The sequence below is a fragment of the Centruroides vittatus genome, unplaced genomic scaffold (genome assembly GCF_030686945.1).
Source record: "Centruroides vittatus isolate TY-2023 unplaced genomic scaffold, ASM3068694v2 contig_82, whole genome shotgun sequence".
Taxonomy (NCBI): domain Eukaryota; kingdom Metazoa; phylum Arthropoda; class Arachnida; order Scorpiones; family Buthidae; genus Centruroides; species Centruroides vittatus.
Window position 1 is genome coordinate 1,370,991 of NW_027122533.1, and position 28,000 is coordinate 1,398,990.

At 31.7% G+C, this 28,000-nt stretch overlaps 3 protein-coding genes and 1 long non-coding RNA gene across 6 annotated transcripts; 1 reads left to right on the forward strand and 3 right to left on the reverse strand.

Moving 5' to 3' along the window:
* Positions 1-7,304: 7,304 nt before the first annotated feature.
* On the forward strand, positions 7,305-8,880 carry LOC136982295 (uncharacterized). Of its 3 annotated transcripts, none has more exons than XR_010881871.1 (3): positions 7,305-7,429; positions 8,366-8,553; positions 8,625-8,880. It is a non-coding gene; the product is annotated as an uncharacterized lncRNA (long non-coding RNA). The 3 variants fall into 3 exon arrangements; XR_010881872.1 differs by having other exon boundaries at positions 8,366-8,537; XR_010881870.1 differs by lacking the exon at positions 8,625-8,880 and having other exon boundaries at positions 8,366-8,585.
* Positions 8,881-9,837: 957 nt separating this feature from the next.
* Positions 9,838-11,263, reverse strand: LOC136982297 (beta-1,3-galactosyltransferase 5-like). The gene has a single exon (XM_067278773.1). It carries the CDS (start codon positions 11,073-11,075, stop codon positions 10,032-10,034), a length of 1,044 nt encoding a protein of 347 aa, XP_067134874.1. The 5' UTR covers positions 11,076-11,263; the 3' UTR covers positions 9,838-10,031.
* A 1,075-nt stretch (positions 11,264-12,338) lies between these two features.
* LOC136982336 (uncharacterized) lies at positions 12,339-27,453 on the reverse strand. The gene is made up of 7 exons (XM_067278810.1): positions 27,399-27,453; positions 24,999-26,475; positions 24,423-24,567; positions 23,009-23,557; positions 15,714-15,720; positions 12,963-14,430; positions 12,339-12,483 (listed from the first exon to the last, which is right to left on the reverse strand). The coding sequence occupies exons 2-7, from the start codon at positions 26,465-26,467 to the stop codon at positions 12,339-12,341; spliced, it is 3,783 nt and encodes a 1,260-aa protein (XP_067134911.1). The 5' UTR covers positions 26,468-26,475; positions 27,399-27,453.
* Positions 17,577-21,256, reverse strand: LOC136982309 (acetylcholinesterase-like). The gene is made up of 3 exons (XM_067278787.1): positions 20,951-21,256; positions 18,122-19,592; positions 17,577-18,013 (listed from the first exon to the last, which is right to left on the reverse strand). Exons 2-3 carry the CDS (start codon positions 19,582-19,584, stop codon positions 17,839-17,841), a joined length of 1,638 nt encoding a protein of 545 aa, XP_067134888.1. The 5' UTR covers positions 19,585-19,592; positions 20,951-21,256; the 3' UTR covers positions 17,577-17,838.
* Positions 27,454-28,000: the final 547 nt, after the last annotated feature.

The following is a 28,000-nucleotide window of genomic DNA, read 5'->3' on the forward strand; positions in this document are numbered from 1 at the left end:
AAATCCATTAAAATATTTGATATATTTATTCTGCGTTTATTCCGCTCTCCCATCTTATATTACTTACGGATTTCAATGTTAAACCGGGAATATTACGATTTAGTATGTCCCATCTGTAAGGGGATGCAGAAAAAATGTGTACAATTCTAGTACAGTGTTAAAAAATTAACTGTTACTTTGGCAGCATCATTTACAACCAAATTTGATGAATTGTACAATGGTACAAAAAAAGCTCTAGAATTTATTTTCCTTAAATTTACGATTTATGCATCGGTTGTCATAAAAATTTCTTTCCACTTCTTTCCCAAGACTACAGATATTCGAGTACAAAGTAACCGGTTTCGACTTATTTCTATTTAAGTAGTTAAATAATTAAGCGATTAGGGAATTAGAAACATAAATAAAACCCTGCTGAAAGAGCCGAAATTTTACTTAAACAGAAGCTCAACCGAACCAATCTCTTGCCGAGTACAGTGGGGTCTGATCTCTTCGTAATATTAGATGTAATAAAGACAGAAATTTTTCCAGTTCAACGAGAGTGACCGAAAAGTTGTAAATTTTGGAAATTTCCGTGAACACTTGGTCCTAAAACGAATTAGTTAGAAAACGAACGACGGACAATCTGTTAAGTTTAACATATTTAGATTTTTATAGCTATAGTGAGAAACGTTTAAAATCTACAACAACCCTGTCGCGTCCTTTGATATATACTAGTGATGCGACAAAAGAGGCATTTGACATTGACCGGTATCGGCACCCTCGGGATTTGGCACGCACACACCTACCTGGACCGTCTCTGATTCCGTTCATTAGCCACTCGTAGGGAGCTATTTGACTAAGTGGATTGTTTTAAGATTTAAAAAGTAAAGAATATTTTGTTATTTTTATGTACGTTTCTTCACAAAGTTATATTTAATTATAAGTTTTTTTAAAAGTATATTCATACAATTGAAGAATTTTTTGTACCAGGTATGTATATTCGTCAGACATTTTGTTTAACCAAGTTTATTTTTTTATAATTTTAATTTTAGCCCTTATATCGTGGCTAGTAATTAAAAAATTTATTTTAAAAAGTTTTGGCTCAAGACCATATAATGAAAAAGAAAACATTATTAAAATAGAAAGACCAATGCCTAAATTAAATATAAATACGTCCACAAAGAAATTTCGACCATAAAATTTATGACGAATGACGATTCTTTCGTAAAATTGAAGCAATTTAGAAATCAAAATAGAATAGAATTCAACATTGGTACACAATATAAAATAAATATTGAAAATTATAACAAGATATTTATGATTAATACCGAATTTTACGGACTATAAGAAGCACCTTAATTTTTAAGCAATTTAAAAAAAAAATACCTATAGGAGACTACAGACTATAAGACGCTCCTGAATTTTGGAGGCAATTTTTCGAAGAAAAAAGTGCGTCTTATAGTCCGTAAAATACGGTAGATATATCTAAATTAATAGATGTTATATGTTTTTTCTCAAAGCAAGAATTGGCATTTAGAGGGCCTAGAGAATTTATTGAATCTAATAACGGAGGTAATTATATTGAACTTTATTAAGTATGTCAGATAATCTATTAAAAATACATTTAAAGAAGTATGCGGTTTTTACTAGCTTATCGAACAAACGAATAAGAACGGGCCCTGACGAGCAATTAATTTATTGCCCCTGAAAGTCGGCTTTTTACAGAAACACAGCTTCCCTATCATCAAATGTCACGGCACGCCATTGGTTTGTACTGTACAATTTAGTCACATTTTAGCTGCGTAGTGTTTTGCTATGAAGTGTCGGAAGTTAATGCTGCATGTATTGAATATACACTGCACGAAATAATTGTGTATGATAGATGGAAATGTTGTCTTTTGGCATTCAGATTTCTTAACAAATCGATAATTCTGAATATATGCAGATTTTTCTCTACCGAAAATTACAGACAACAGCAGTTTTCATGAAGTTCTGGAGGATACATTCCACATGTTTATTTATCATCATCTGAAATCGATTTTAATTGTTTTTATTTTCGTGCTTAAAAAAAGGGCATCTTGTAAAGTGGAGAGAGGAATCTTCTTATATAAACGGAACTGAATCTGTTAATTAATACAATAAAATCAGGTGTTGTTTTCCTGTAATATTTTAGAATTTGAGACAGTTACTTATTATAATTTAACTACTAACCTATGAATCATATAAAGGCTAATGCTATATTCAAGATACTATTATTAATGCACACATTAATCGATTGCTTATGATAATTTCTTTGTATTACATCTAGTGTCATTAGAAGATTGATGGCGCGTGTTACTAAAAAACACCCGAAGTGACATGCCCATATACTTTAGAAGTATAAATGCTTCTGTAAACATGTATCGATTAATCAATCTGTTTTATTATAAAAACAGATATTACAATGAAATGAAACGTGTACAATACGTAAAATATGTATTGTTTCAATACTTAAATGTAGTAACAAAGTTTAAAAACAGTCCAACAACAAATTGTGTAACTTTCCCGGCTGCATGAGATTCTATTTGAAAAAATAACTTTTATATCATTAATACTAATATAAAATTGTATGTTGCCCCCATGTGGTTATGAGATTTCGTTCTAAAAAAAGTTTTATATTATTAATTATTATGAAATAGATAAAAGCCTAATTCTATCGGATTTTCTAAAATACTGTAAATGCTAATAACGAGAAAAATCTTAAGTCCAGTCCCTCTGATGATATGACGTATTACTCTTCTCTATCTTTTCATCTTCCCGACCTGTAATCACCAAAATTTAATTGCATTAATGTCCTTTATAAACAAGCTACCTTCCCAAATTTCGTTTCCAAATCTCTTTACCCATTCGGAGTTATTAAACGGAATACATGTAAATACACAAACACACCTTATACATGGAGATTTGCAAAAAAATTTCCAATACTTTCTCTTGTTATGTATACATAGCAGCCAGGAAATTAAAACATGTATATTAAATCATATAAAGGGAATTATTTAATTAAACATCCATAAATTTTAGCCCGCACACAGCAAGAAAAAACTGTAAAAGAAGTTAACTAGTATAAAAATGATAGTTCAGGATAATGCATACTGCAAATTACTCATTAATTAATTAATACAGTTGCAATCATTACTTGTAGGGTGTTGTATTTTAACTCGCTAACTCACTAATATAAGAATTTCACTTAATTGCAATTAAATGTTTAGGTGGATTTATTAATAGATAAATTTTAGTATAAATGTTCAAAAAATATGTATTTTTCTCATCAGATGGAAGCACGTTACGACTGGCTAGCGATCCGTAACGTGCTTCCATCTGTTGAGAAGATGAGTAACTATTGAAGTTTTCTACGTAATATGGAAGCTGTATATTGTATATGTATATGAAATCACTTTAATGCAAAAAAAAAAAAAAAAAAAAAAAAGGTCGATTTACTCACAGCAACCTCGGACTCTATTGTATAAATTTAACACAGGTTATACGTAGGCATTTTGGATTGTTGTAATTTTATACAATTTAGAGCAGTACATTAAACAGAAATTAATGCACATTAATTATTCTAATTATAGTGTAAAAATGCAGACGTAGTTATCAACAAAACACAGAAATTACAGGAAGAAAAGACTAATAAATTACTAAGCCTTGACGTTAAACATATGTATCCGAATATAAAATGGAATTTGATAGAAAGAACTGTAATTAAATTAAATATCGACGAGGTTATAATTGAATTAATAAAAAGAATTACTTTCAAATTAACCAGGACTTCTATAGACAAACTGATGGCATAAGTATGAGGTCAAATATGGGGACAAAGTTTGCAGAATTAGTTAAACATAGATGAGACAATAAATAAAATTCAAGGTATAAAGTTAGTAATGAGGTATGCAGATGATTACTTAATAATATATAACATTAACGAGGATATCCAATTGACATAGATCAAGAAAAAAACAAAAAGCTAAATTATCTACATATAATTATAATAAATAATCCCGACAAATTTACTTTTATAACATATAAAAAACATTGTAATGTCAATAAAGCAATCAATTATAATTCATACAACCCAAAAAATATAAAAAAGAACACCTATATCATGGAACTGAAGAAATATATATACTAGAATATCAAATATCAGAAACAGAGAAATTAAACTTAAAACGTTAGATAGCAAGTTTATATTTAATGATTACCCCAGATTAAAATCAAGAAAATGGCATAAACAATATTGGAAGAACAGATATAATATTAAATATAAACAACTCCTTTTACATTCAAAATATTTTTGAAACATGTAATAATAACCTCAAAAAGAAAAATATTAATTTGACCCCATCTTAAGAAAATTAATTAATATCTCAGAGGGTATAACGATCGACCCTCAGTGGTATCAAGTGATAGATAGCCCTTTACCGTATAAAATATAACAGTAGTTCTGTCTATGGTGAACTGTACTACACTGTTGATAAAAATTAGTGTTTAATATGTTTGTAAGCCTATATAGTAACCGGCATAATACATATTATAAGTAAAATTGCACCTTTTTTTACCATTTTATTGTTTAAAATTGTATTGTAATATTTCACTCTTATACAGTACTTTAAGTGAAAAAGCTGGCATGTAGTCGTCATCTTTATAACAAGAGAAAACCCAGTAAATACATAAAACTGGATTAAATTTAAAGTAAGATTTAAAGTTTGCTAAATTCGATGTTTTATGTTGTTATAAATTTTATAGTAAATTATATTTTATGTAATTTAGAAAACTTTTTATGTATTTATGAAATAAAACGAAATGTAAAAATGGAGTTTTTATGTTATTTTCTCCCTAAAAACATGTAAGTGTTATTGTAAAATCTCTTTAAAAGATAATAATAGTGTCGGGTTTCAGATCACATTGTTGTTCTATAGCAGCACTGAGGAGGGGTGGTGAAATTACAACCCGAAATGCCTATGTATAACCTGTGTTAAATTTATATAATAAAGTCCGAAGTTGCTGTGAGAAAAACAATTTTTTTTTTTTTTTTTTTTTGGATTAAAATGAATTTATATACATATAACTATTGAAGTTTTATCGGTCTTGCATTTTTATTTTTGCGCTTTTGTTACTATTTTCTTCCTTTAAGGAAATGATGTTATATTACTAAAAATACATAATTAAAACATTTATTAATTTAAAAGTTAAAGATGCATTTGCAACTTGATTTTGATAAGTAATGTTTAACAATGGCATGCGGTGACATATGATGATAGGTAAGCTGTGTTTCCATAAAAATTTTAAACAAATACCGAAAATGATAAAAATAAACTGTTTATTTTTATTTTAATTCCAAAATAGAAAATTGACACGAAACAAAGATACAAGAACTTGTTTTTATTATTTATTATAAACTAACTCTGTTCGGCTATTTTTTCCACCAAGTCGTGAATTACTTTATCATAAAATTCACTCATGGTCGATTCCATCAAAGTATTTAAAAGCTCTTTTTCTATGGAAGGCAACGCTAGTGACGACAATTCTTCCTCTGACCGAGTTTTCCTTGCAAATATAAAAATACTCCACTAGTAGACAATACCGTAAAAATTAATGATATTAAATAATATAATTCTTTTAGTGCCTCCTTGTTCGGATCGTCATTAATTATAATATGTTTATGTCTAAGAGTGACTTGCGATTATAGTCTAGACACGAATATAAATATTCCAATTCACTACGTAATTTGGCGAAACCCTTCTTAGCGAACACCTTACTGCAGCGGATATACATCTATAATAACAACATTCGTGGACCGTTATAAAAAAAGTGTGTGTCTTTTTTACAACTGACATTTCTTACGCAGACAGAGACAGATGAAGTACAGTTACTTTGACGTCTCGACCTTTCGTAACGAACACAATAATTTTCATCGAACCCAGTTACTAAATAAGCCTTTCTACTGCCAACATGGCAAAAAGTATTTAAAAAGAAAAACTAATCTTAACGTTTAACACACAAATATAAAGTTTTATTCTTGGGCATTCTCTACAGCTATGAAGTTGGCACCCTCAATTTTGGTTTTTTCAAAGTAACTTTTATTCAATGCCATTCGTTTGGTGTGCCGATTGTTAAAACAAGTGTTATAATCTCGTCGACAAACCGGAACTGAAACGATTGATGACAAGATTACGAAGTATTTACTTCCCCTGGAAACACTCCTTTCGCAAAACAAAATCCTAATTACAGGTGGAGGGCCAGCTTTTTCAACTCGGTCCATTGACTTTTATGCCATGTCGAAATCTTTGACAAACGCACGATAAACTTAGGTGTTATCCCTATGTGAAGTGTCAGTGTGTCACGGATAAATCAATCCTATCCACCTATTTTCATTGCAAACCTGGTCAAACTCACGATGTTTCAATATTTGGAATTGTTAATTTTTCAAAAATTTAAAGAATATCCGGATTTTCTGCATGTTTGATGAGCCAACTGAATAGTATCTCCTCGAAGACTTGTCTTTCCTGCTTGTCTTCATGGAAATACTATTTTTAACAAGCAAGCAGCCATGCAACACATGTCCCACAGCCTGCATTAAGACATAGAAAGCTCGATGTACTGTACAATTCATGTGATTCGTTTAGGTCTTTTAAAAATCAAATTTTATCTTAGAAATATAATCTGTTTCAAACTAACATCATTATACTAATTTGTCTGTTCGTCACGCCATTCTCTACAAACCTTATCGTACTTTTGCATTTAGAACGCAAAGTAACAATTATTATAAGTATCAACAAGCGAGGTGATAACGATACATGACTCTTTACACTACTTCGTCGAGTACTTCCGGTGTATTCTACGTTTTACATCAAATACTTCATCTCTTTTAAAAAATAATACAATTTTTTATTTGTATTATAATAAACCGAATTGTTTATAGAAACAATTCACTACAACAAGCAGAATAATCGTCACAGTAATCTCGACTTTGTTTTCTGTCCATAAAAACACGGTGTAATTTACACCTTTATTTTCGCAATCGCTTCACAAATAAAGTGTTAAACAAATTATAAATATTATTCATATGTTTTTTATTGTAATTTTAACGGTAAGAGAGAAGTGTGGTGTTTAGAGTAATTCTCTAAGTATATCAGCTTCGTACAACTTCCTGAAAGAAGAGTGAAGATAAGGTCGATATTAACGGATTATTTACTAAATGAATATCATTTTGAAATCTTGGAAGGGAACGAGATATAAACATAATTTAAATTTGAACACTGTAGATAAGTACAATACGCGTATATCCAACGCTCAGTCTGTTACGGTGTCTACGAAACAATACTTTACTGGACGTCAACCGACTGTTACGTGAACACAAAGATGAAGAATATTATCTTGATGATGCTCATCTTCTCTGCTTTCATCTTAAATGGTGAGTTTATCTATAAAGATATTTTTCTTGCAAAGTGTCTATAGCAGCTTGCGTACATACAGTATTTTTATACATGTATCGTTATCTGGTAGAGGAGAAGGACCCATTATATATTATATCTTAAGGCCACACGAGTCTGTACGTGCAGCATTGTAACGTGAAAAAGTGTCGGCAGTTTACAATTCACAGTTTCTAAAACGTGAACGTTGTAGGTTTATTTAATTAAAAAGCAGGAAATATTTATTTTTGGTATACTGGCACAATGAAGTGGCGCTTAATCAACACTGGGCGAATTTTCCATCTTTATTTAGTTAGATGGAAAACTCGCCCAATGTTGATTAAGCGCCACTTCATTGTGCCAGTATACCAAATATAAATAACAACACGGTTTCGATTGTACCAATATTTATTTTCTTGAAGTTTAGTACAGTATTTTATTAATTAATTTATTTTAAAAAATTCGTGTCGTAAATAAGCAATAGGAAGGGGTTAATTTATATGTCTCTATGTTCTTATTTTTTATTTGTTATATATTTTGTTTATGAGAACTTAGCCTTATAATAGGATGTATTCTACTGGTGTCTAGCTTGAAATCTGTTACCTAAGGAGATGTACAGTACAACAGGTGTAATACAAGGTGATCAATAAAAATAGTTTGTTATTTCTGAATAAGGTTTTCCTCGATCGCTAAAGCCAAACACCCGTGCAATACGTCTTATTAATAGGCTAAGTCCTCATGGACAAAATATATAACAAATAGGAAGCGGAATTGACAACGGAGGAAATTGACGTTTTCTCTTTCTTAAATACTTTTCTCTTTCAATTTATATTTCTAAACTACTTTCGATTTTATGTTAATAATTGCTTTAAATAAAGAAATTTGTTTCAGATTTTTTTCGAAAAGACTTTAGAAATTTTTATTCTTTTACATTTAAGGAGTAGAGTTGGACAGAAATAGCTGCAGACATTTAAAACGATGCGTAAAATATGGATACTACATAAACTGTACGAAGTGCTGCAGAGAATTCGGCCACCAGGGAGGATATTGCACTATGTACAAGTGTGAATGCAGAACATTACCTTGCTAGCTAATTAAAACATGAAAGCTGTAAGCTATTTACGAAGTGAGAAATAAAGATTTTGAAATTTCTGAAAATATCTTTCAATTATTTAATGTCTTCTTCTGGGTTTATAGATAAAAAATTTAAAATAATACACGATATAACTAGAAAAGATGATGCATTAACGTCTCCCTTTCGCAACACAATGATATGTAATAGGGTGGGCCGTGTGGAAATCGAAGAAAAAAGATAAAGCATAGTAAAAAAAATTCATACTAGAAGGATGGAACTTCAATCCCCCAAATTATAAATTTAGATACGTAGACCACAAAGACAATCGATGACTATAATGGAAAATGATAGATTAAAGAGTGTCTTAGTGTACAGTACATTGCATAAGAAGTGAGTAAGAAACTACACTCCACAAGATTGTAATTCATTTCGCGACTCTGCACAAAGCAGGGTGGAAAAAAAGTCACTTAACACCTGTGCTACGGAATATAGAATGTAGGTACATATATAGGCCTAATACGCAACACAATATAGTGTCATTGCGGATGCTAACTTAGCCCCTTAGAGGTTCAGTTTTAATGAAAGTGTGAAGACTACAAGTTTAATCAGTCATCTGGCAAAATTATATTCTGAACTTATCTGAATGAATTTTGGTTCCGATGAAACGGTTTCGACCCCCCCCAAGGGTGGACACCCTTGGGGAGTCAAAACCGTTTTATTCGGAACCAGTCTGTTCACGATTAACAGGTTTGTGACCCTTTAAGAAATATTCAACTCCAGTTTTGATGACGTCACTTTCGGCTCGAATTTCTTGAAAAGCGGTTACGTTTAAGACCATGAATCTGTTTACTGTTTAGTTGTGCAGAGGTCGATACTTTCGGTTTTGAAATAGTTAATTGCTCAGTGTACATTTAACCAGGAAGGGCTCCAGTGGGCCCGGGCCCTCTTATTCAGTAAAATATAATTCACATCTCAAGCGTCTTTATTTATCTCGTTTTTCGCTTTTTCTACCGTTGTAACTGAATGCAAATAATCAATTTTGTAAAGCAACAAAGTGGCCTAAAACTCAGCTGACCGTATGACTCGCGTTAAAAAACTAACAAAGCATTTTTAAATTCTCATAATATAACATAATAAAGCTTCTTAATCTGTAAAATAAACATGAAGGAAGACCGGCTTTCGAGCCACGCTGTAACGTGTATCAGATAGATTCAATTTAATTTAGCTATTGCAATATAAAATTACACTTTTATTATTTCATAGCTTTCTATGTAATAATTTCAAATAATTTATAAAAATTTTCAGTTAATATGAGCAAAGAAAAAAAAAACCTGCTCCAAGATGAAAACAGAAGAATCAATGGAGATCGCGAACTACACTTTGAAAAACGTAAGTTGTATATGTTCGGAACTTATTGTAAATTTTTAGAATTTTTTGGAAATATTTAAAGTACAGTTTATAGAGAAATATTTTGTACAGTTTTATTGACAATATATCAAGTAATTTGTTAAATAATTTAAAATTTAAAATTAATTGACTTCATAATAATCGTACGAATCCGTCGGGAGAATTTCAACCTTATAAGTTTCTGGTGCGACGATCAAAGTATTGTTTATCAGTTTCTGATAATTTATAATGTTTTTCCACAAATTGTTCTTGATTGCGGTTTCGTTCTTATTGATATGAGCAAATATAATATTACCTCGTATCAAATTATCGTATTTATAATTCACAAAACCGTAAAAATGGGCCGCTTGGAAGTGTCCCAAATTGCCACGTGCCGCTAGAAATCCCGTTATGTAAACGTCTTCTATCCAAAATATTGGTTCTGTTAAGTACAGTTGGCATACTTTGCTAGCCACAGCGTGGGGCATTATGTATGCAGCTCCAGAACAATAGGGTGGGTAAGTGGGATGCGGATACTCCTCATAACTGACGTACCATTTGGATAACGTGTCCCGTTGCACGTCGATAGAAGGCCACAAGAGACATATAAAATATGCCGCCTGCCGGTGAACGATGGTTTCCTCCAAATACCTCTGAAATTCGAATATGTTGAGGAAGACGTCATCGTCGATTTTCGTGACGTATTTTGTATTGGGGCAGTTTTTTAAACTCCAATCGATTCCGTTTACTATTTTCTCTACCAGATGGCGGTAGGAGTCGACTGTGTCGACTTGAAGAACGTCACCGTACAGATTCCTCTCGTCATTCACCTCTCGCACGAGAGCGGGATCGTCGGATCTCCCCACCAAAAACACAACGGCTATTTTAAGAGCGCGACACAAATATTTGTTAGCCCACGTAGCACGAATTAGTCTCCTTCTATTTACGTTTATCGCCGCGCTGTTCACTAGTATTACTGCTAATAAATTCTTATCTAATACGAAACACAGATCGGTGACGTAAATCGGAGGCTCCCCTTCTATTAAACTATTTACGTGCCGATGTTTCCAGTAAACTAGTAAGAAACACAGCGTGAAAACAAGAACAACGAGTAACAATAGAACTCTCAGGCCCCTCTTCCTTATCCTACAAAACTTGATTTTGTTCCTATATATAAAAAACACCATCTTGCACCTGTTTAAAAACGAAGGTGGATAAATGAATTGGAGTTTAAGTCAGCCTTAATCGCACTCGATTTTACAGCATAATTTCCATTCACTACACTTAATTATTATGTAAGTTATGCGACAATATAGCAAACTGATCCTTTACATGCCACGTGAACCTTACCTCTTCCGCATCCCGGAGAGCATTAAGCATCGAGAATACTACTCTACTGCATTTACATATACAGCGAGGTTATATTTGAATCATTTGGTTTTGAGATCAGTCCAAATATTCCGACCAAAAATAATCTCATTAGCTGCATTTTATGTTTATAATTGCTATGTGATTAAGTTTAATTGTAATCATGTTAATTCGTGGTAAGTTAAGTATTTTAATTATGAAATAATTAAATATAATTTTAATATAATGTATATGATGAGAGAAAAGAGAGATGAAGAAAGAGAGACATGGAGAGAAAGAAAGGGAAAGAAAGACATGGAGGAATAGAGAGGAGAGAGAGGGAAGAGAGAGAAAGAGGAAAAGAGAGACATACAGAGAGAAAGAGAAAAAAGAGAGAGGGGGAAGAGAGACAGACAGAGACAGAGAATAGAGAATAAGAAGCGAGAGAGAGGAGAGAAACGAGACTGGTGAGAGGAAGGCAGAGAAAGAAGATACTATTACAAACATAATTGGAATTACCTCGTATATTTAACTACTGCTTAATACTGAGGAGAGGATATTGCAAGGCGATTATACTTAATTTAGTAGGCTATATAGGTGAGAATGATACAAGTAAAATTCGTTTGATTCTGTACTTAATACATGTTTTTGTTAGAGTAAAATACTGTACATTCTTCCATCAATTGACGACATTTTACACTATTTTTCATAACGAATATACATGAATGACATCAAATTTACGTGTAAATGCTAGCGTATAATAACCTAACAAAAGAAATCCCTCTTCATTTATTTATATACAATTTTTAAAATTTTTTAAATTAAAATTCGAATAAGATTACTTACTCGTAATTAAAACATTTTTATTATTATTATTTTTCATTCAATTTTACACTATTCAATTCCATAATTGATAAAATAATTTGTAATCTGATAGCAGCGAAACAACACGTGGTCGAACACGTGTTACAGCTAGAGTTTTTAATTTCAAAATTTAAAATGTTATTATATTTTCTTAAAATAAAGAAAAATAATTTGTTTTAAATAAGAAAATATCTTTAAACTCGTTTAAATCATAATCAATTACGAATTATTAATTGATTTTAATGTAAATTCATCCAAACTTTGCATTTTTCATTCACTTCTATCTTAACTGAATGGATGTTTCCTAGGGTAAGTGAGAACGAATTACGATCTTCTTGGTCGAATACCTTCCATTCTTCATCCACGTTTGCTGAGGAGGGTTTCCTGCAGAATAAACAAATAAATTTAGAATTTTCTAGCTTGAAAATTTACTTTTTACACTTCAAAATATCGGGAGTGGAGTGGCTCAAAAGTTGGTGAAACAGTTTCATATTGTTATTGATATTTTTAACTCGTTTTCAGCCGGTCTTAAAATATTGCAATAACTCGGTTAACTGACGTTTGGGTTACGCTATATATTTATTAAAATAAACGTAATTGACCGGAATAAAGGATAAATAAAAAGGTTAAGTAAAAGAATCAATCTTAAGAGTTTTCATTAACTGGCTAATAACCTTAAAAAAGCTATATACAATATTGAAAGAGTGTCTTGCAGTCTCCTATCATTGTATAAGGGTGGCTCAATAAATAACCTGCCAGGGCAATCAGCCATGCACTTCTTTTAGCTAGTTATTTATGGATCCATCCTTATAATTGAATACATCTTATGCAAGTAGTTTACACTTTAAATCTTAAATTCTTACCCTGTTTTTGCAAAGGAGGTCCACATGTCAATAATGCTTTTGCTGAACTCTACTTCTTCTATTGTATATTCGTCTTCATTCACGAAAGGTATCCCGAACACAAAGTATACATCTTCTCTATGTGGTACTCCCATCCACTTTTTTATTCCCGATTTGATTCGAGTGTGATTGAACGTGTAATGATAGACATTTCGGTTGCCCCCCGAAAGTTTCTCTGCTAAATGAGCTATGGGACAAGTAAATAAACCATCACCAAATGCCCTTATCGTGTTTTTGAGGATACTGGGGGAGTCTTCTTCGGAAACGTCTCCTAAATAATCTTGTTCTATGCGATCGAGAGATTCTCCTTCTGTTTCGTAGAATTTACTTAAAAGGTCTTTGGCTTCTGACTTTTTCAATTTTGGATCATCTTCGCGGATGAATTCTGATTTGAACATTGATAGAAAGAATGATCCTTCGTCTCTGACTTCGCCTATCAAAACATCTACTTCGTGAAACCTTCCGGAATCGATTTCAACAAAGGGGTCTTCTGGAAGGTAAGGACTTCCTTTCTGTGGTAGAAAACTCAACATACTTTGCTTAGCTTCGAAGTAATTTTTCTCTGAAGTTACAATATCCTCAGCATTCATATCTCTCATACAGTTTAATGATTGGTTTCCGTTGCATCCCAATTCTTTCGAGATTAATTCAGTTCTTTTAATATTTACTTCGGGATCAACAGCCCAAAACTTATGATAATTGCTCCCACTTTGCAGTATAGCCCTCTTGAAGAGTCCTTTCGTTAAAGGTGAAAGTAAATGATGAGCAACTGATGTGGCACCTACACTTTCACCAAAAATTGTAATAGTGTCCTTATCCCCACCGAATGCTTCTATATTTTGATGTATCCATTTCAATGCCATAACTTGATCCAACATTCCCATATTTCCTCGTGCTTCTTCGTGATCAAAATTTGCATACCCGAATGCACCTAAACGATAATTAAATGATGCCACGATGACGTTGCCCATTGATGCCAGAAGGGCACCGTCGTATACATCCATGTTTGAGGATTCAATGCGGAATCCTCCACCGTGTATCCAAACCATGGTTGAGAATGGTTTGTCTTCTTCATTAACGGTTGGGATCCAAAGATTTATATGAAGGCAATCTTCACTAATGTCTTTTGGATCGCGATTAAGCCATTCTACGGACTTAAGACTTGAATCTTGCATGCAAGATGCCTTTTTCTCTGTTGCATTATAAACATCATTCCACGCTTTTGTGGGCTGTGGTTCTTGAAATCTTAGTATGCCTACAGGAGGCATAGCGTAAGGTATGCCTAAATAGGCATAAACATACTTATCCAAAACCTTGATCGTGTTTCCTGATACTTGACCAAGTGTGGGAACGTCTTGACTCTGTACTAAGCATCCAAATATACATAATCCCAATATGATTTTCGATAATATCGACATCATATGTATTTCTGAAATATAAATTTATTTTTAGAATTATTTTTAGAGGAAAATTTGAATACAGGATGGCTCAAAATTCAGTTAAGAGCTGTGATTCTATGAATGACTTGTTGCTGCTCTCAGAACAAAAGCTTCCACCAAGAATCATATATAAAATAAAATGGTTTCAATCCGAATAACTGCAATCACTAGTTAAACCGATGAAAATGCACCCGTGCATTGGATGAGGATCCAAAGAAAGCAAAACATGCTTTTACTTAGCAGTAAGCAAGCAACTAAACTGTAGCCTTATTCAAGTAATTTTAATTGCAAACTCAAAATTACAGTTAACTGGCTTTTGAGTCACCCTGTGTATATCTCTGGATTGCTAAAGATTGTAAGTTTAGTTTGACTGACCTTCACCAGCAACTTTTTATTATTTTGTTTATATTTCTATAAATACACAAACGGCTAATTCCATTGTTTTCCTAATTTTTAAGTTGTTTTAAAATTATTATTAGTTTTTTCGTGTATAACGGAAAATATTTGATAACATATTTTTATTAATTAATATTTTAAAACAAGTGTTAAAACATTTATATCTCACGAAATAATCTGTCCATTGCACGACTTTCCTCCTGAATGCCCCGCGCTTTGCAAAAACGCATTTAACAATGGAAAATGTCAATTTTGTTATGAAAATTGATTGATAACGACTCGTGATATTAACAATTTATTGTCATACAATGAAACGTTTACGTGATTTGAATTGTTTTACGAATATAACTGGTATAATAAATTGTTTATACACACGCAACACAAATATCATTGGAAAGTTTGATGGACACAGGAATGAAGTAACTACGTGTTTTAAAACTAAAAAATACAGAAACATAACTGTTAACAAAAACGAAAGTTGCGACAGGGTTCAACGTAATTGACGTCATATTACGTATTCACAACATTAAAATTTGATACGGTACGATATAAATTACTGTGAGTTGCTTATGAATCAAGCTAAAAAATCTATCTTATGTTGTCATTACAACGAGGTTAAATCGCGTTATAACACGACATTGGGCTTCTTTGTAACATTATTAACATTATACACATCTACCGCTTCAAGCTTTGAACAGAACTACGATCCGGGATAAAAACTGCGTTATAATATAATTAACCTCGTTATAACGACAAAATTAATAAATATTATTGTTATAATAAAGTTTGACTGTGATATAACTACAAAAAGTGTTCGTAAATTTGTTAAATATTCTTTAAAAATTATCTTTAAATGTTATATTGAGAATTTACTAACTATGTCGCTATAATGAGGTTTAATTGCGTTATAACGATAAAAATTATTCAGAAATTTAGGTCGCAATAAAACGAATTGTTCGCAATTAGTTTTATTGTGGTTACAAACGATAGTAGTGTATATAACACTACTATCGTTTCTTTTATGAAAATATGAGAGAAAGTAAGATCGTTAGTTTTTGTCTGTCTTTCTGTCTGTGTGTTAATTGTAAAATATGAAAATATATATTTTTGTAATTTAATGAAGCTAACGATGAGAATTGTTTAAATATCACATGACTACTTATTGAAGGTAAAATAAATAGAACAAGGTCGATCTGTCATTGAATATTCAGGTTAAGAATGCGAGAGAAGGGTGAGGAGCACTTTTAATTTATTCATTCCGTTAATTTATTACTATTATTAACATTTAATTTTATAAATTAGTTTAAAAATATATACCGTATTTTACGGACTATAAGACGCAGTTTTTTCTTCGAAAAATTGCCTCCAAAATTCAGGTGCGTCTTATAGGTATTTTTTAAAAAATTGTTTAAAAATTAGGGTACGTCTTATAGTCCGTAGAATACGGTAAATATGTAATTAACATTAAAATTGCAACAAATGCTCCAACATGGGTGCCATTAAAGACGAATGGGGATTACCAATTTACAGTTAATTAGAAATTTAATTTTAATGTTTTAAATGATTTAACACGCGCAATTATATTACTAGAATAAATAATTATATATAAAATATCGAAACTTAATTCAAAAGGATGGCCGAAAATGATGAAAACTTAAGTAGAATAATGTGTTTCTTTGTCTTCAAAACATAAAAGTATTCTCAAGTGTTTTAATAAAGTACGATTTTTAAAACAGTTAACTCATTTTTAGGCTATCCTACATTTTATTTATGCGGTTAATTAACTATGAAACACGCTGTATTATATCTATTTAAGAGAAGAGCAATCAAAAAGCTTACCTGATGCTTACAAGATGGAAACGAGAGAGCTTCTATGCAAATTCTATCTAATGATTTACATTTTCTCAATCAGGAATGACCACGAGTGTCCAGTTGGATGAATCTAAACAGCCTTGAGCTACAGTTGGACGTGTAACACAATAGAATATAAAATACAACTTAAAAAAAGTAATCTACCTTAAGTAAACGATCGAGTTTTTTGATAATGTAAACTTTTATTTATAATTTCTATAGAATACAACCTTGCATTTTATAAAAGGAGGATAATATACAATATAATTTGTATATATGTGTTAATTACTGTGTTTGATTTTCCTTAATTTTTAAAGTTAAAGAAACTATGCTCCTTAAACTCAATCACTACATTTAAAATGCAAATATGTTTTATAATTTGATAGGTATGGGAAATTTATTACGTCAAAAGTAAGAAAATATACTCAATTATTGAGAGTTAAAATTGTTTAGCTATTGATTGTTTAGGAAAATGGTAAATTAGCTTAGAGGATCTTATTTAAATTAGGTTTCGTATACAGAGAATAAAGATACGATTAGTAAATTCTATCATCAATACTTTAGTAGAAGGAGATTGGGTTTATAACTTATGTTAAGCATAAAATTAAGACAAAAGGAGTGTTTGGAGAAAGAGGTGGAGTTTGGAGAAAGGGATGAAGGAGTTTGGAGAAAAAAGTGATGAAATTTTGAGAAAGGAGTGAAGGTGCTGATCATGTTATTCAGTAAGAAATCGGTGTTAAAAGTGTCTCTTTCTGAATAAGTAACTAAACGTATAAAACCCAATATCTCTGTTCAACTATATCCGTACTTTTCTTTTGTTTTGTATTTCTAACTGTTTACACGTTATTTGGTGAAACCAAAATGGTTATAAACATTTTCGAGCAAAGACTTTAACATGTTTAAATTGTCGTTTATTGACAAACGAGTTTAATTTTACTACTGTATACAAAAGCTACAAGATGATTAATTGAAGTTATAATCTACACGTATAACATTGTTATAGACAAGCAATTGAAGAAAACTTCTTTCCTAATTATACAATTGGTAATTCGCGAGCGCTGTTCTGAATCGTATTACAAGTATTTTTTAAAATGCTTTATATTAAGTTAAATCTCAGAAATTAGTATCAGGTAGGAAATTTAAAAAGATAGTTAACTCTTAAACATATTATCAGAGTATTCTTTCATGAAATTCTTCCAATGGGTGCATCTTTCAACTTCTTCAGCCTTTACTGGATGGATGTTACCAAGGGTAAGTGATAAGGAATTGCGATTTTCTCTGTCAAATGGTTTCCATTCTTGTTCCATTCCATTGTAAGATGGTTTCCTGTAAATAAATAAATAAGTTTTATTATAATGGTCCAATGTTTTATAAGCATTAACGGTATAGAAGCACCTATACATATTGTCTTGTAATTTTGTAAGTAGTTCTTACCCGGTTTTGGCAAAAGAGGTCCATAATTCAATAATCATTCTGCTGAATTCCGCTTCTTCTGGTGTGAAAGATTTGTTTTTGATCAAAGGTCTTCCAAATACGAAGTGTACATCTTCGAAATGGGGTACACCCATCCATTTCTTGAATATGGATTTGATTCGAGTGTGATTGAATGTGTAATGATATACTGTTCGATTGTATTCAGCAAGCTTTTCGGCCAAGTGAAATATAGGACACGTAAATACTACGTCTCCTATACCTTTAATTGTCTGTTTCAGAATACCAGAATAATCATCGTCGGCTAATTTACCAAAAAAGTGATCAGCAATACCATCTAGATATTCTCCACTCAGTTCGTAACATGTACCCAAAATACTCTTTGCATCATCTTTCGTGAAAACTGGTACATTGTGAATTAGTAATTCTGGGTTGAGAGCGGCTACAAATAGAGAACCTTCGTCTTTGACTTCTCCCATTAACACCTCAACGTCATGGAAATTACCATTGTCAACATCAGAAAATGAATCCTCTGATAGAAATGGAGGACTCATTTGTGGATGAAAAAGCATGAATAAGTTCTTACGTTTCTGGATTACTTTCTCTGCAGCTGCTAGTTTAGAAGCATCCATATCTTGCATACATTTCAGCATGTTATGTCTATCGCATCCTACTTCCTGAGCGAGCTTAGAAGTTACTCTTACATTAAAAGCTGGCTTAACAGCGAAGTAGTCAAGGTAATTGCTTCCACTTTGCAAGATTGCTCGCTTGAATAATCTTTTAGTCAGAGGTGAGACTAAATGATGTGCTGCAGAAATAGCTCCTGCACTTTCACCAAAAACAGTTATCAAATCTTTATCGCCACCGAAAGTCTCTATGTTTTCACGAATCCATTTCAAAGCCATGACTTGATCTAACATTCCCATATTTCCTCGAGCATCTTCCTTATTAAAATTTGCGTATCCAAAGGAACTTAAGCGATAATTGAAAGACACTACAATGACATCCCCTATGGCTGTTATAACTGCACCATCGTAAATATTCATATTGCTGGATCCAAGAATGAATGCTCCTCCATAAATCCAAACCATAGTGGCGAATGGTTTATCCTGTTTAGAAGTAGGAACCCAAATATTGAGATAGAGACAATCTTCGCTAAGATCTTTTGGATAACGATCGATCCATTCGAGGATAACATACGGCGAGTCTTGCATGCAGGAAGGAGGTTTTCGCGTTGCATTGTATGGAGTATCTTTATTTCTAAGAGGTCGAGGTTCACGAAATCTCAACTTTCCAACTGGAGGGGTTGCAAATGGTATGCCAAGATATGCGCGAACGATTTTATTTAAAACTTTTATTGTTTTCCCTGTAAAGTTGTTGCGGATGGGCACACTTTGGCTCTGATTGAATGACAGTAATACGATGCATAATCCTAATAGAATACCAAAATTTGGAGCGATCTTCATCTGTAATTCTGGAAAATAATTGTTTTCAGAGTGTATAATATTTAAATTAGTTTATTTATAAAAATTCTACACGTTAATTTATCATCTTCAGCCACATCATCACGGATGAAGGATGATACATTTTCTTACAAAAATTTTACATTTCTCATAGAAATTTGTATTAGTTTATAATTTATCATCATTTTGACTAAAAAAAAAAAAAAAAAAAAAATATGAATTTAATATTTTACTAAATTTCACATATCGAAAGTTTTCAAGTGGATAACTTTATTTCAATCACATGTCTCTATTCACGTTACTTTTTTTAAAAAATAGCGCAGACACACAGGACGTATCTATTGTGTTATTTTTATTTTAGTAAAATTTTTTGTTAGATTTCTAACATTGTTTCGGAGAACTTTCTAATTAATTTTTTCGACTCGAAAACTTTTATTTAATTAAAAATTACTTTTCGAAAACAATTAACACATAAAATTTAAAATTACGCAAGTTGTAAGTAAAATATATATATAATAACATTGACACGTCTTTCTATATTGAATCATTGAATAGAAAATTTATGGATGCGAAAACAATATATTTCTTTTTATAAGAACAATGTAAGAAAATATTAAACTTTTCTTTATTGTTTTCTAAAATGTTAAGCTTTTATAGGCATTTCTAAGATAACTCGTTGCTTGTAGGTTAAATCTACAGTGCTAAATTCACAAATCAAAAAGAAAACGTCAAATTAGAGTTTCACAATTCGCCACAATTGAGTAATAGAATCTGAGGAGAGCTTCCGCCTTTATTTTGAGTTTTTTAATTGATCAAAACTGTTATTTCGGATAGGATTTAGGAGTTAATTTATTAACTAGGTCACATTGTATGCAATGTTTTATAAACAAGTGATTAGTAAACACGCCCCAACACTACTACCTCATTATGAAGATGATGAGGATGGAAGAAGATGCTATAAATAAAGGAAAGAACTAGACGAACGTTGAAAGTGAAGAGAAAGATAAGGACAGAAGTGATGTTAATTCATATTATACTATGTTTAAGATTAAGTAACTTAGATAATGCATTATCATTGTCTTGCCTGTCTTAAAATAAGATACCAGATAAATATTTATATTATTCAGTATGTATGGACATTTCTTAACCCCTTAATATTTATACGTAAAACTCTATAATAGGATCACATCTTAAGTCTTCTATGTCTCTTGTGATCTTCAGAAGAATGCCATATTCTATTGTGCAGCTGTCTACGACCCTTTCCTTTCCACCACTTTTTTCTGTATTTAATAGACCACCCAAGCAGAGTAACATAAATTTTAAGTATTAGAACAGAAACGTAAACGAAATTTAGCTTAAAAATGCTTACCTTTAAGTAGAATTCGAATTTGTTGATCGTGCGAGAGAGATCCTGCTCAACAATAGGAAATTGTCAGTTGTCTGTGTATATACGACTAACAAACAATACATAAGAAACCATAGATTTATTCAAAACGTAATACAATGAAAATAAGGCAGAAAAATTACGCCCTTTACATAATTTATTGATCAATACAGACATATATTTTCTAAATTAACAATAAAACCGAACTCTATTAAAGAATTTCCTTGATTTTGGGAAAAAATTCAGTAAATTCTAAATCACTTTTAACAATTAAATTAAAAAAAAATTACTCCACCAATCGCATTGTTTTATTAATGTCGACGTTCATACGTCAGCAACTAAGACCCCTGGCAATTTTTAATAAGAATCTTTCAAAATAACAAGAAAATTTGTTTCTTAATTTAAAAAAAAAAACTTAAATAATTGTATAGAAATGTTAATTGGACAAATAATAAATAATGAACTTGGACTTTTTAATTTCATTTTCCTCCTGTTACTGTATAACAACACGAGAAAGTATTGTAATCGTCTCAGTTTCTGGCTGTTATAACGAAACACAGGTTAATTTCCCGGTTGTTACGACAAATATTATAACCGTGTCACATTTGAACCTTCAGATTTTTGGAATCTCCATGATTTGAGATACCCGAAACAAAAAATACATAAAAAAAAAACCTGACTACCCCGTGTTTGTGTGTGTGTTTTGATTAATATCTCAGGATGAAATAAAAATAGGAAATTTAGTATGGTAACTTGTATATAAAGGACATCGATGCTATTAAATTTTGGTGGTTATAGGTCGAAGCGGTGGGGAGATACATAGGGTTTTTTATTTATTTTGTTTGAATACGGCAAAGGATACGTTGAGAAAACCCAGAAAACACGTGGCTAGCCCGTTGGTCAAGACCGTATTCATGACTCGTGCGTGTTTAGTAGTTTTATCCACTCCCTCACTAGTGGACTAAGAAGATTTCATAAATTATAAGATCATAAGATCGTATATTTCTCTTATTTTTGATCTTGATATCATTAATTTTAAGCCCTAATTTATTTTAAAATCTAATTTTTTTAATGTTTCTATAGTCGAGAATTCTGTTTTATATCATTTTAGGGCCTCATATTTTTAAACGTTCCATTATTTGGTATAGGGGAAGAACCTGTTATATGTTATAACTCAAGGCCACGATAAATCTAACAAAGTGGTAACTGTTTTTGTGATTATTATATCAATCTTCCTCTTCTAATTTATCTACAGAATTAAAAAATATCTAAATTAATTCCCAGAGTTTTAGGTATTTGGACTAATTATTCACATCTCGAGCCTACACGCTTGAATAATAACAAAGAATATTTCTTTCTTGTACCAGTAAAAGTAGAAAATTTGTGGGTCGAACTCAAGAACCGTGTTAAATGATGGGATTGTTTTACATTCTTTTTCAAATGTTTCTGTACAACACGTAAAAACTAAAAATTTTAATTAAAAACAGTAAAATTAAATATTTAATCATTCAATACATTTTAATCAACTCCGTTTCTATCTGTTTTCAGGTCTCCATCCCAATTTATTTGCAAGCTTCATACAGATACGAAAAAAAAAAAATTATTGGTGGAGAAACCCTCATGGAGGATGCCATTAGGTATGTCCATAGTTGAAACTTAACTTAGGAATTGATTAAGAATTTTATAAGCGGTAGAGCCTGTACTTTTAGAAATATTAATATTGTACTATCTTTATAACAATGGCTCACAATCCATATTCATAAACCTTTCGTAAAACTACTCATATTTTGCTAATCTTTATGAATCATCTGTACATTCTTATATGAAGAACTGTGGATCTTCAATTTTGCATTTTGCTTATGCGTATTTGAGGTACTCAGAGTGCCGCCAAAAATTGTGTGCCACTGGCTCAAAGGTTAAAACCATAAATACCTTACAAGTATAACTGATTACTGTTTATTATAAATTTTGATAGTGTTGTACAGAAAAATATTTTAAAAACAGCAATGTTTATCACTCATTAGGAAAGATTTCTTTGAGAACCTTTTTCTCCTTCTTTGATGTAGTTACATCGTTTTCAGCTATAGCAGCTGCTCTTTCTTTAGCAAAATCTTTATCCCTCTTATTACGGACTCCGGTTCTTATCACCATTTTCATCTTTTCTTCGAAACTTTTCATATTTTCGTTGTACGCTAACAAATATTCTTTCCAACAATCTCCTGCAAATTCTTCTGTTACAAAGGTATTAACGTAAACATTTTCTGTATTTGGATCGGTCCAAGAGACAAAAAGATATTTGCAGCTTTCGTTATTTGACACGTGCAACAAGTATCGATCCTCATATCTGTCCACGTATCTTATGCGATAATGCGATCGATTCGAATTCCAACCTTCTGGCAAACGACCCGATTCTATGCGTTCGCATTGGGGTGACCATTCCGCTCCGATCCCCACTAGATGCATATTCATGGATAAGGCAACGCAATGCATGTAGAGTACCAGAGCATCCTCGGGACATGTCAGTTCATCTTTCGTTACTTCAAAAAGATTTCTCAGATATTCCATACTGGCTGCTCCTCGATTCTCGTTACTCTATTATTGCTTTAATAATGCTTTCGAAGTATTGTTTCTTCTGTTTCATTATTGCAAAAGCATGAATGTTAATCTCGTTGAAACGAAAAGGTAATTTGTGACATGTGAGACAAATAGAGTGTGTTTCTTCAAATTGGCATGATTTCTGAATCGTGGAAAAGGATTTCCTTACGTGATCCTCCGTAGGATTTCCTTGCGGAGAATCACGTTATTCCCCGTAGGGAAGAGATTTTTTTTATAAATAAAAAATTCGTGATCGAGAATGCAGCTGACAGACAGAGACATCGTGCTCATCCGAGCAGAGATGCTCGATGTGTTCATAGCAACAAGGGGTACTTACGTCGAAACACATTATAATATGGAAATAGATATTGTATGCATTTTATACATAAATAATTCTTTGTCTTTAATTAAATGCGTTATTGTTTTAATCATGAAATGTCGAACACGTTTCTCTATGACTCCGTAAAATCAAAAAATATATATTCTTGTTTATAATAAAATACAAATTGCGCCATGTTTGTATCAAGTTGGGTATAAGGCTCTACTTATTTATGAGTATAAATAGATACTGACCATACGTTTTAGTTTATCGTGTTTTAACCATCAAAAATAGAATAAAATTTTTAAATACAACCATTTTATAGTTTTTGTAATACAATATCACTAATTTATAGATCAATACATAAATTACTCTAGAAAATAACCTAAACCAGTCATTATTTAAACCCATTGCTATATGAAATACCCCGTCTCTATTACATATTAATTAACTAAATGTGATACCCTCTGTCATACCCCGTGTTTACTTCAGTAAGTGAATAGCTACGTTTAACGTTAATCGATTTCTCTTCACTAATTAGTTATATCCGTAGTATTTCTGCCAAAATCTGCAGTTTTCATTTGTTGCTTTTCTCAGATGAAAGTTTCCTAGAGTTAACGACAGACTGTTTCTTTCTTCCTCGTCGAATGTCTCCCACTCGAATTCCATTCCGTTGTACGAAGGTTTTCTGAAAAAAATACAAAATAAGGATAAATCAACACCAAGAAGATCGTAAGAATTTCTAACTTTAGTTTTGTACAAGATCAAGTTTCCCTACAAAAGGCAGATACTGTAAGAGGACACTTGTGGCGAGTGCATGCAAATAGGATTAGACATACTAACACGCATTGGAAAAGCATTCTTCTGTATGTGTACAGTTAAACTAAATCCGCATAGATCATATTCTTGACATATAAGTGACTGAATAATGAGTGAACTTTGTTGTGGCAAATAAAAAATAAATTCCATGTATTACAAATATTTAGTTATATTTCTGTATAAGTTCAAAAATTTTAAAAGATTGTCTGTGAAATATTGGAGATTATAGAATTATTTATTTTAAATTCAACGTTATAGAATTACCATTGTGGTTATTTATTTATTTATTTATGGACTTACCCTGTTTTGGCGAAAGAAGTCCACAGTTCAATTATTTTCTTACTAAATTGTAATTCTTCTAAAGTAAACTCGTCCTTTCTTACAAAAGGCATTCCAAACACGAAGTAAACATCTTCAAAATGAGTTACTCCTACCCATTTCTTCGTTCCCGATTTGATTCGAGTGTGATTGAAGGTGTAATGAAAAACCTTCCTGTTGTATTTCGACAGTTTCTCTGTCAGATGTAATATAGGACAAGAAAATGTTCCGTCTCCTACAGCTTTCGTGAACTGTTTCAGGATGGTTAAGGAAGAATCTTCTTCGGATACGTTTCCTGAATATTCTTGAACAATGCGATCGAGACGTTCACCATTTATATCGTAAAATTTACTTAAAAATGATTTAACTTCCGATTTTGACAAAATGGGATTCTCTTCATTTAATACTTCTGGCTTAAACATAAATGTAATAAATGAACCTTCGTCTTTATTTTCTCCTATCAGAACCTCTACGTCGTGAAATTTGCCAACATCAATATCATGAAATGGATCCTCGGGAAGATATGGAAGTCCTTTTTCTGGAACGAAAGTTGCACCTGTCAGTTTACTTAATATAAGTTTCTTTTCGATGGTTGCTATATCAAAAGGGTCTACATTCCTCATGCAGTTTAACACGTTGGTCCCAGTACAACCTAATTCCTTAGCGAATTTGAGAGTCAATTCTACGTTCCTTTTAGGATCTACCATAAACTTGTCGAGATAATTGCTTCCACTTTGCATGATTGCTCGCTTGAATAACCCTTTTGTCATTGGTGAGATAAGATGATTCCCAACTGACATGGATCCTGCACTTTCACCAAATATTGTTATCGAGTCTTTATCACCACCGAAATTTTCTATATTTCGGTGAACCCATTTCAACGCCATCACTTGATCCAGCATTCCCATATTTCCACCAGCGCCTTCCTGATCAAAATTTGCATAACCAAATGCTCCAACACGGTAATTGAATGAGACAACGATAACATTTCCTACCGCTGCCAAAATCGAGCCGTCATAAATATCCACATTTGAGCTGCCACTAAAAAATGCACCTCCGTAAATCCAAACCATTGTGGCAAGTGGTTCACAACACCGATTAGATGCCGGGACCCACAAATTGATATGAAGACAGTCTTCACTAATGTCTTTTGGATCACGTTTCGGCCATTCTTCAAAGGGATAGAAGAAATCTTGTATGCAAGCGGGTGGTTTTCGTGTTGCATTATAAACAGAATTCCAAGCTCCCACGTGTCGAGGTTCCTGAAATCTTAAATTTCCAACTGGAGGAGTTGCATATGGTATGCCTAAGTAAGCATGAACATATTTATCCCCAACTTTTAATACTTTGCCTGAAACTTTCCCTAAGATTGGAGAATTCTGTACTTCTTGCATGCATTGAAACAAAACAGAAATTTTCAACGCAATCTTTAATAGTACCGACAACTTCATCTGTAACTCTAAAAAATAATTAAATTACATTCTTATTTTAAACAATATTAACAATAATAATAATGACATACTCATGGATTAATGCATAATTAAATATCTTTAATATGGATAATGATTATCATGAAAAGTTATTTATATCGTGCATTTCCGGTTAGCAACGTTCACTTAAATTTGTAACGTTTAAGCACTGTCAAGAATGGAAATCAAACTCAGAACCTCAAGCATGAGTTCTATATACAACGTTAAGATGTGCATATAAATTGTAATTATAATACAAATTTTTAAACAATATTATTCTTTAAGATTCATGTACTTAGGGGAATTGCAGTTATTTATATCATTTTTCTGCAGGTATACATATGACAACTGGCATCTAAAGTATACAGTAAATAAGGGTGTGAAATACGTCTGCAATTATGAAAGTTGTGCTGATGTTTATTGCTCTACATGGCAAAGCATGGTTCTAACTGAGGAGGAACGAGTTATTTTGATAGTGAGTACCCCCTGTTAAATTTTCCAGCAACTTCATATTTACTTTGTGTCCTCACCATCAGAATAACTCGAATTAGTTATTCTTTACTCAGCTGCATATTTTAACATAAGTCCCAAGTTTTCAGACCGATAGGACAGAGTGTACAGTAATACACCGCTTTACGACTGCTTGCTATACAACACTCAGCTTTTATTTTGCTATAAATTCTCTATAAAGTCTGTAACGAATGCTGTGTTTCTATTGGTCATCTCGATGTGTATTAGATAATACATTTTTAGAAATAAAATCTTAAATTATGTTACTGTGTCTAGGGTCAATGTGATGACTCGTTTTACGACGACTTTCAAGAATTAAATCACTCAACAAAATTAAATTTATATTATTTTATATCATATCTTAATGTAATCTCTTATGACAATATGCAAGGAATTAACTCACCTTAACAGTCGTATATCCAAGTGACTTCGATTGTTACACTTAACTTTCCTTGAACAACTTCCTTATTACGTTTCGTTTAAAAATTCATATCTCATTATATAACTTATTTGTTTATACACCTGTCACTTTTCATCGTGATTGTATAATGATATTCAGTTATTTACTTCTTTAATTAACGTAATAAACGAGTAATTTACAAAATTCCAGCCTTACAACTATTAAACATACAATTAGTGATGTGTTTTCTATATTATATAACAATTTTTATGTTATTTTTAATGGTGACAGGAAGATCACCAACAAATTACAGCTGCAGGGGATAGAAACAAACAAATTAATTTGAAAAATTCTAATGCTATATTTCTAAGAATTTTTCGTCTGTAACTAAATGATCCTGAGGAGAATTGTATTTTTATTTTTGTAGAAATTATAAATATGGCGGATTGTACCTTTAGGAAACTTGATAACGATTCTTTCTATTAAAAATATAAATTTATAATACATTTATTAAGTAAGACAAGGACAGGAGTCGATCAAAATTAATTTATATATTTAAATATTAAGGATTGGATGGATAAGGTGAGGTACTCAACGTATAGATC

Excerpts from the sequence above, each read along its gene's own strand:
- LOC136982297 (XM_067278773.1), bottom strand. The coding sequence starts at position 11,075 with ATGGTGTTTTTTATATATAGGAACAAAATCAAGTTTTGTAGGATAAGG.
- LOC136982309 (XM_067278787.1), bottom strand. The coding sequence starts at position 19,584 with ATGAAGATCGCTCCAAATTTTGGTATTCTATTAGGATTATGCATCGTA. Across the intron at positions 18,014-18,121 it reads ACCTCTTTTGCCAAAACCGG|GAAACCATCTTACAATGGAA; the intron begins GTAAGAACTACT and ends ATTTATTTACAG.
- LOC136982336 (XM_067278810.1), bottom strand. The coding sequence starts at position 26,467 with ATGAAGTTGTCGGTACTATTAAAGATTGCGTTGAAAATTTCTGTTTTG. Across the intron at positions 24,568-24,998 it reads ACTTCTTTCGCCAAAACAGG|AAAACCTTCGTACAACGGAA; the intron begins GTAAGTCCATAA and ends TATTTTTTTCAG. Across the intron at positions 12,484-12,962 it reads ACCTCCTTTGCAAAAACAGG|GAAACCCTCCTCAGCAAACG; the intron begins GTAAGAATTTAA and ends TTTATTCTGCAG.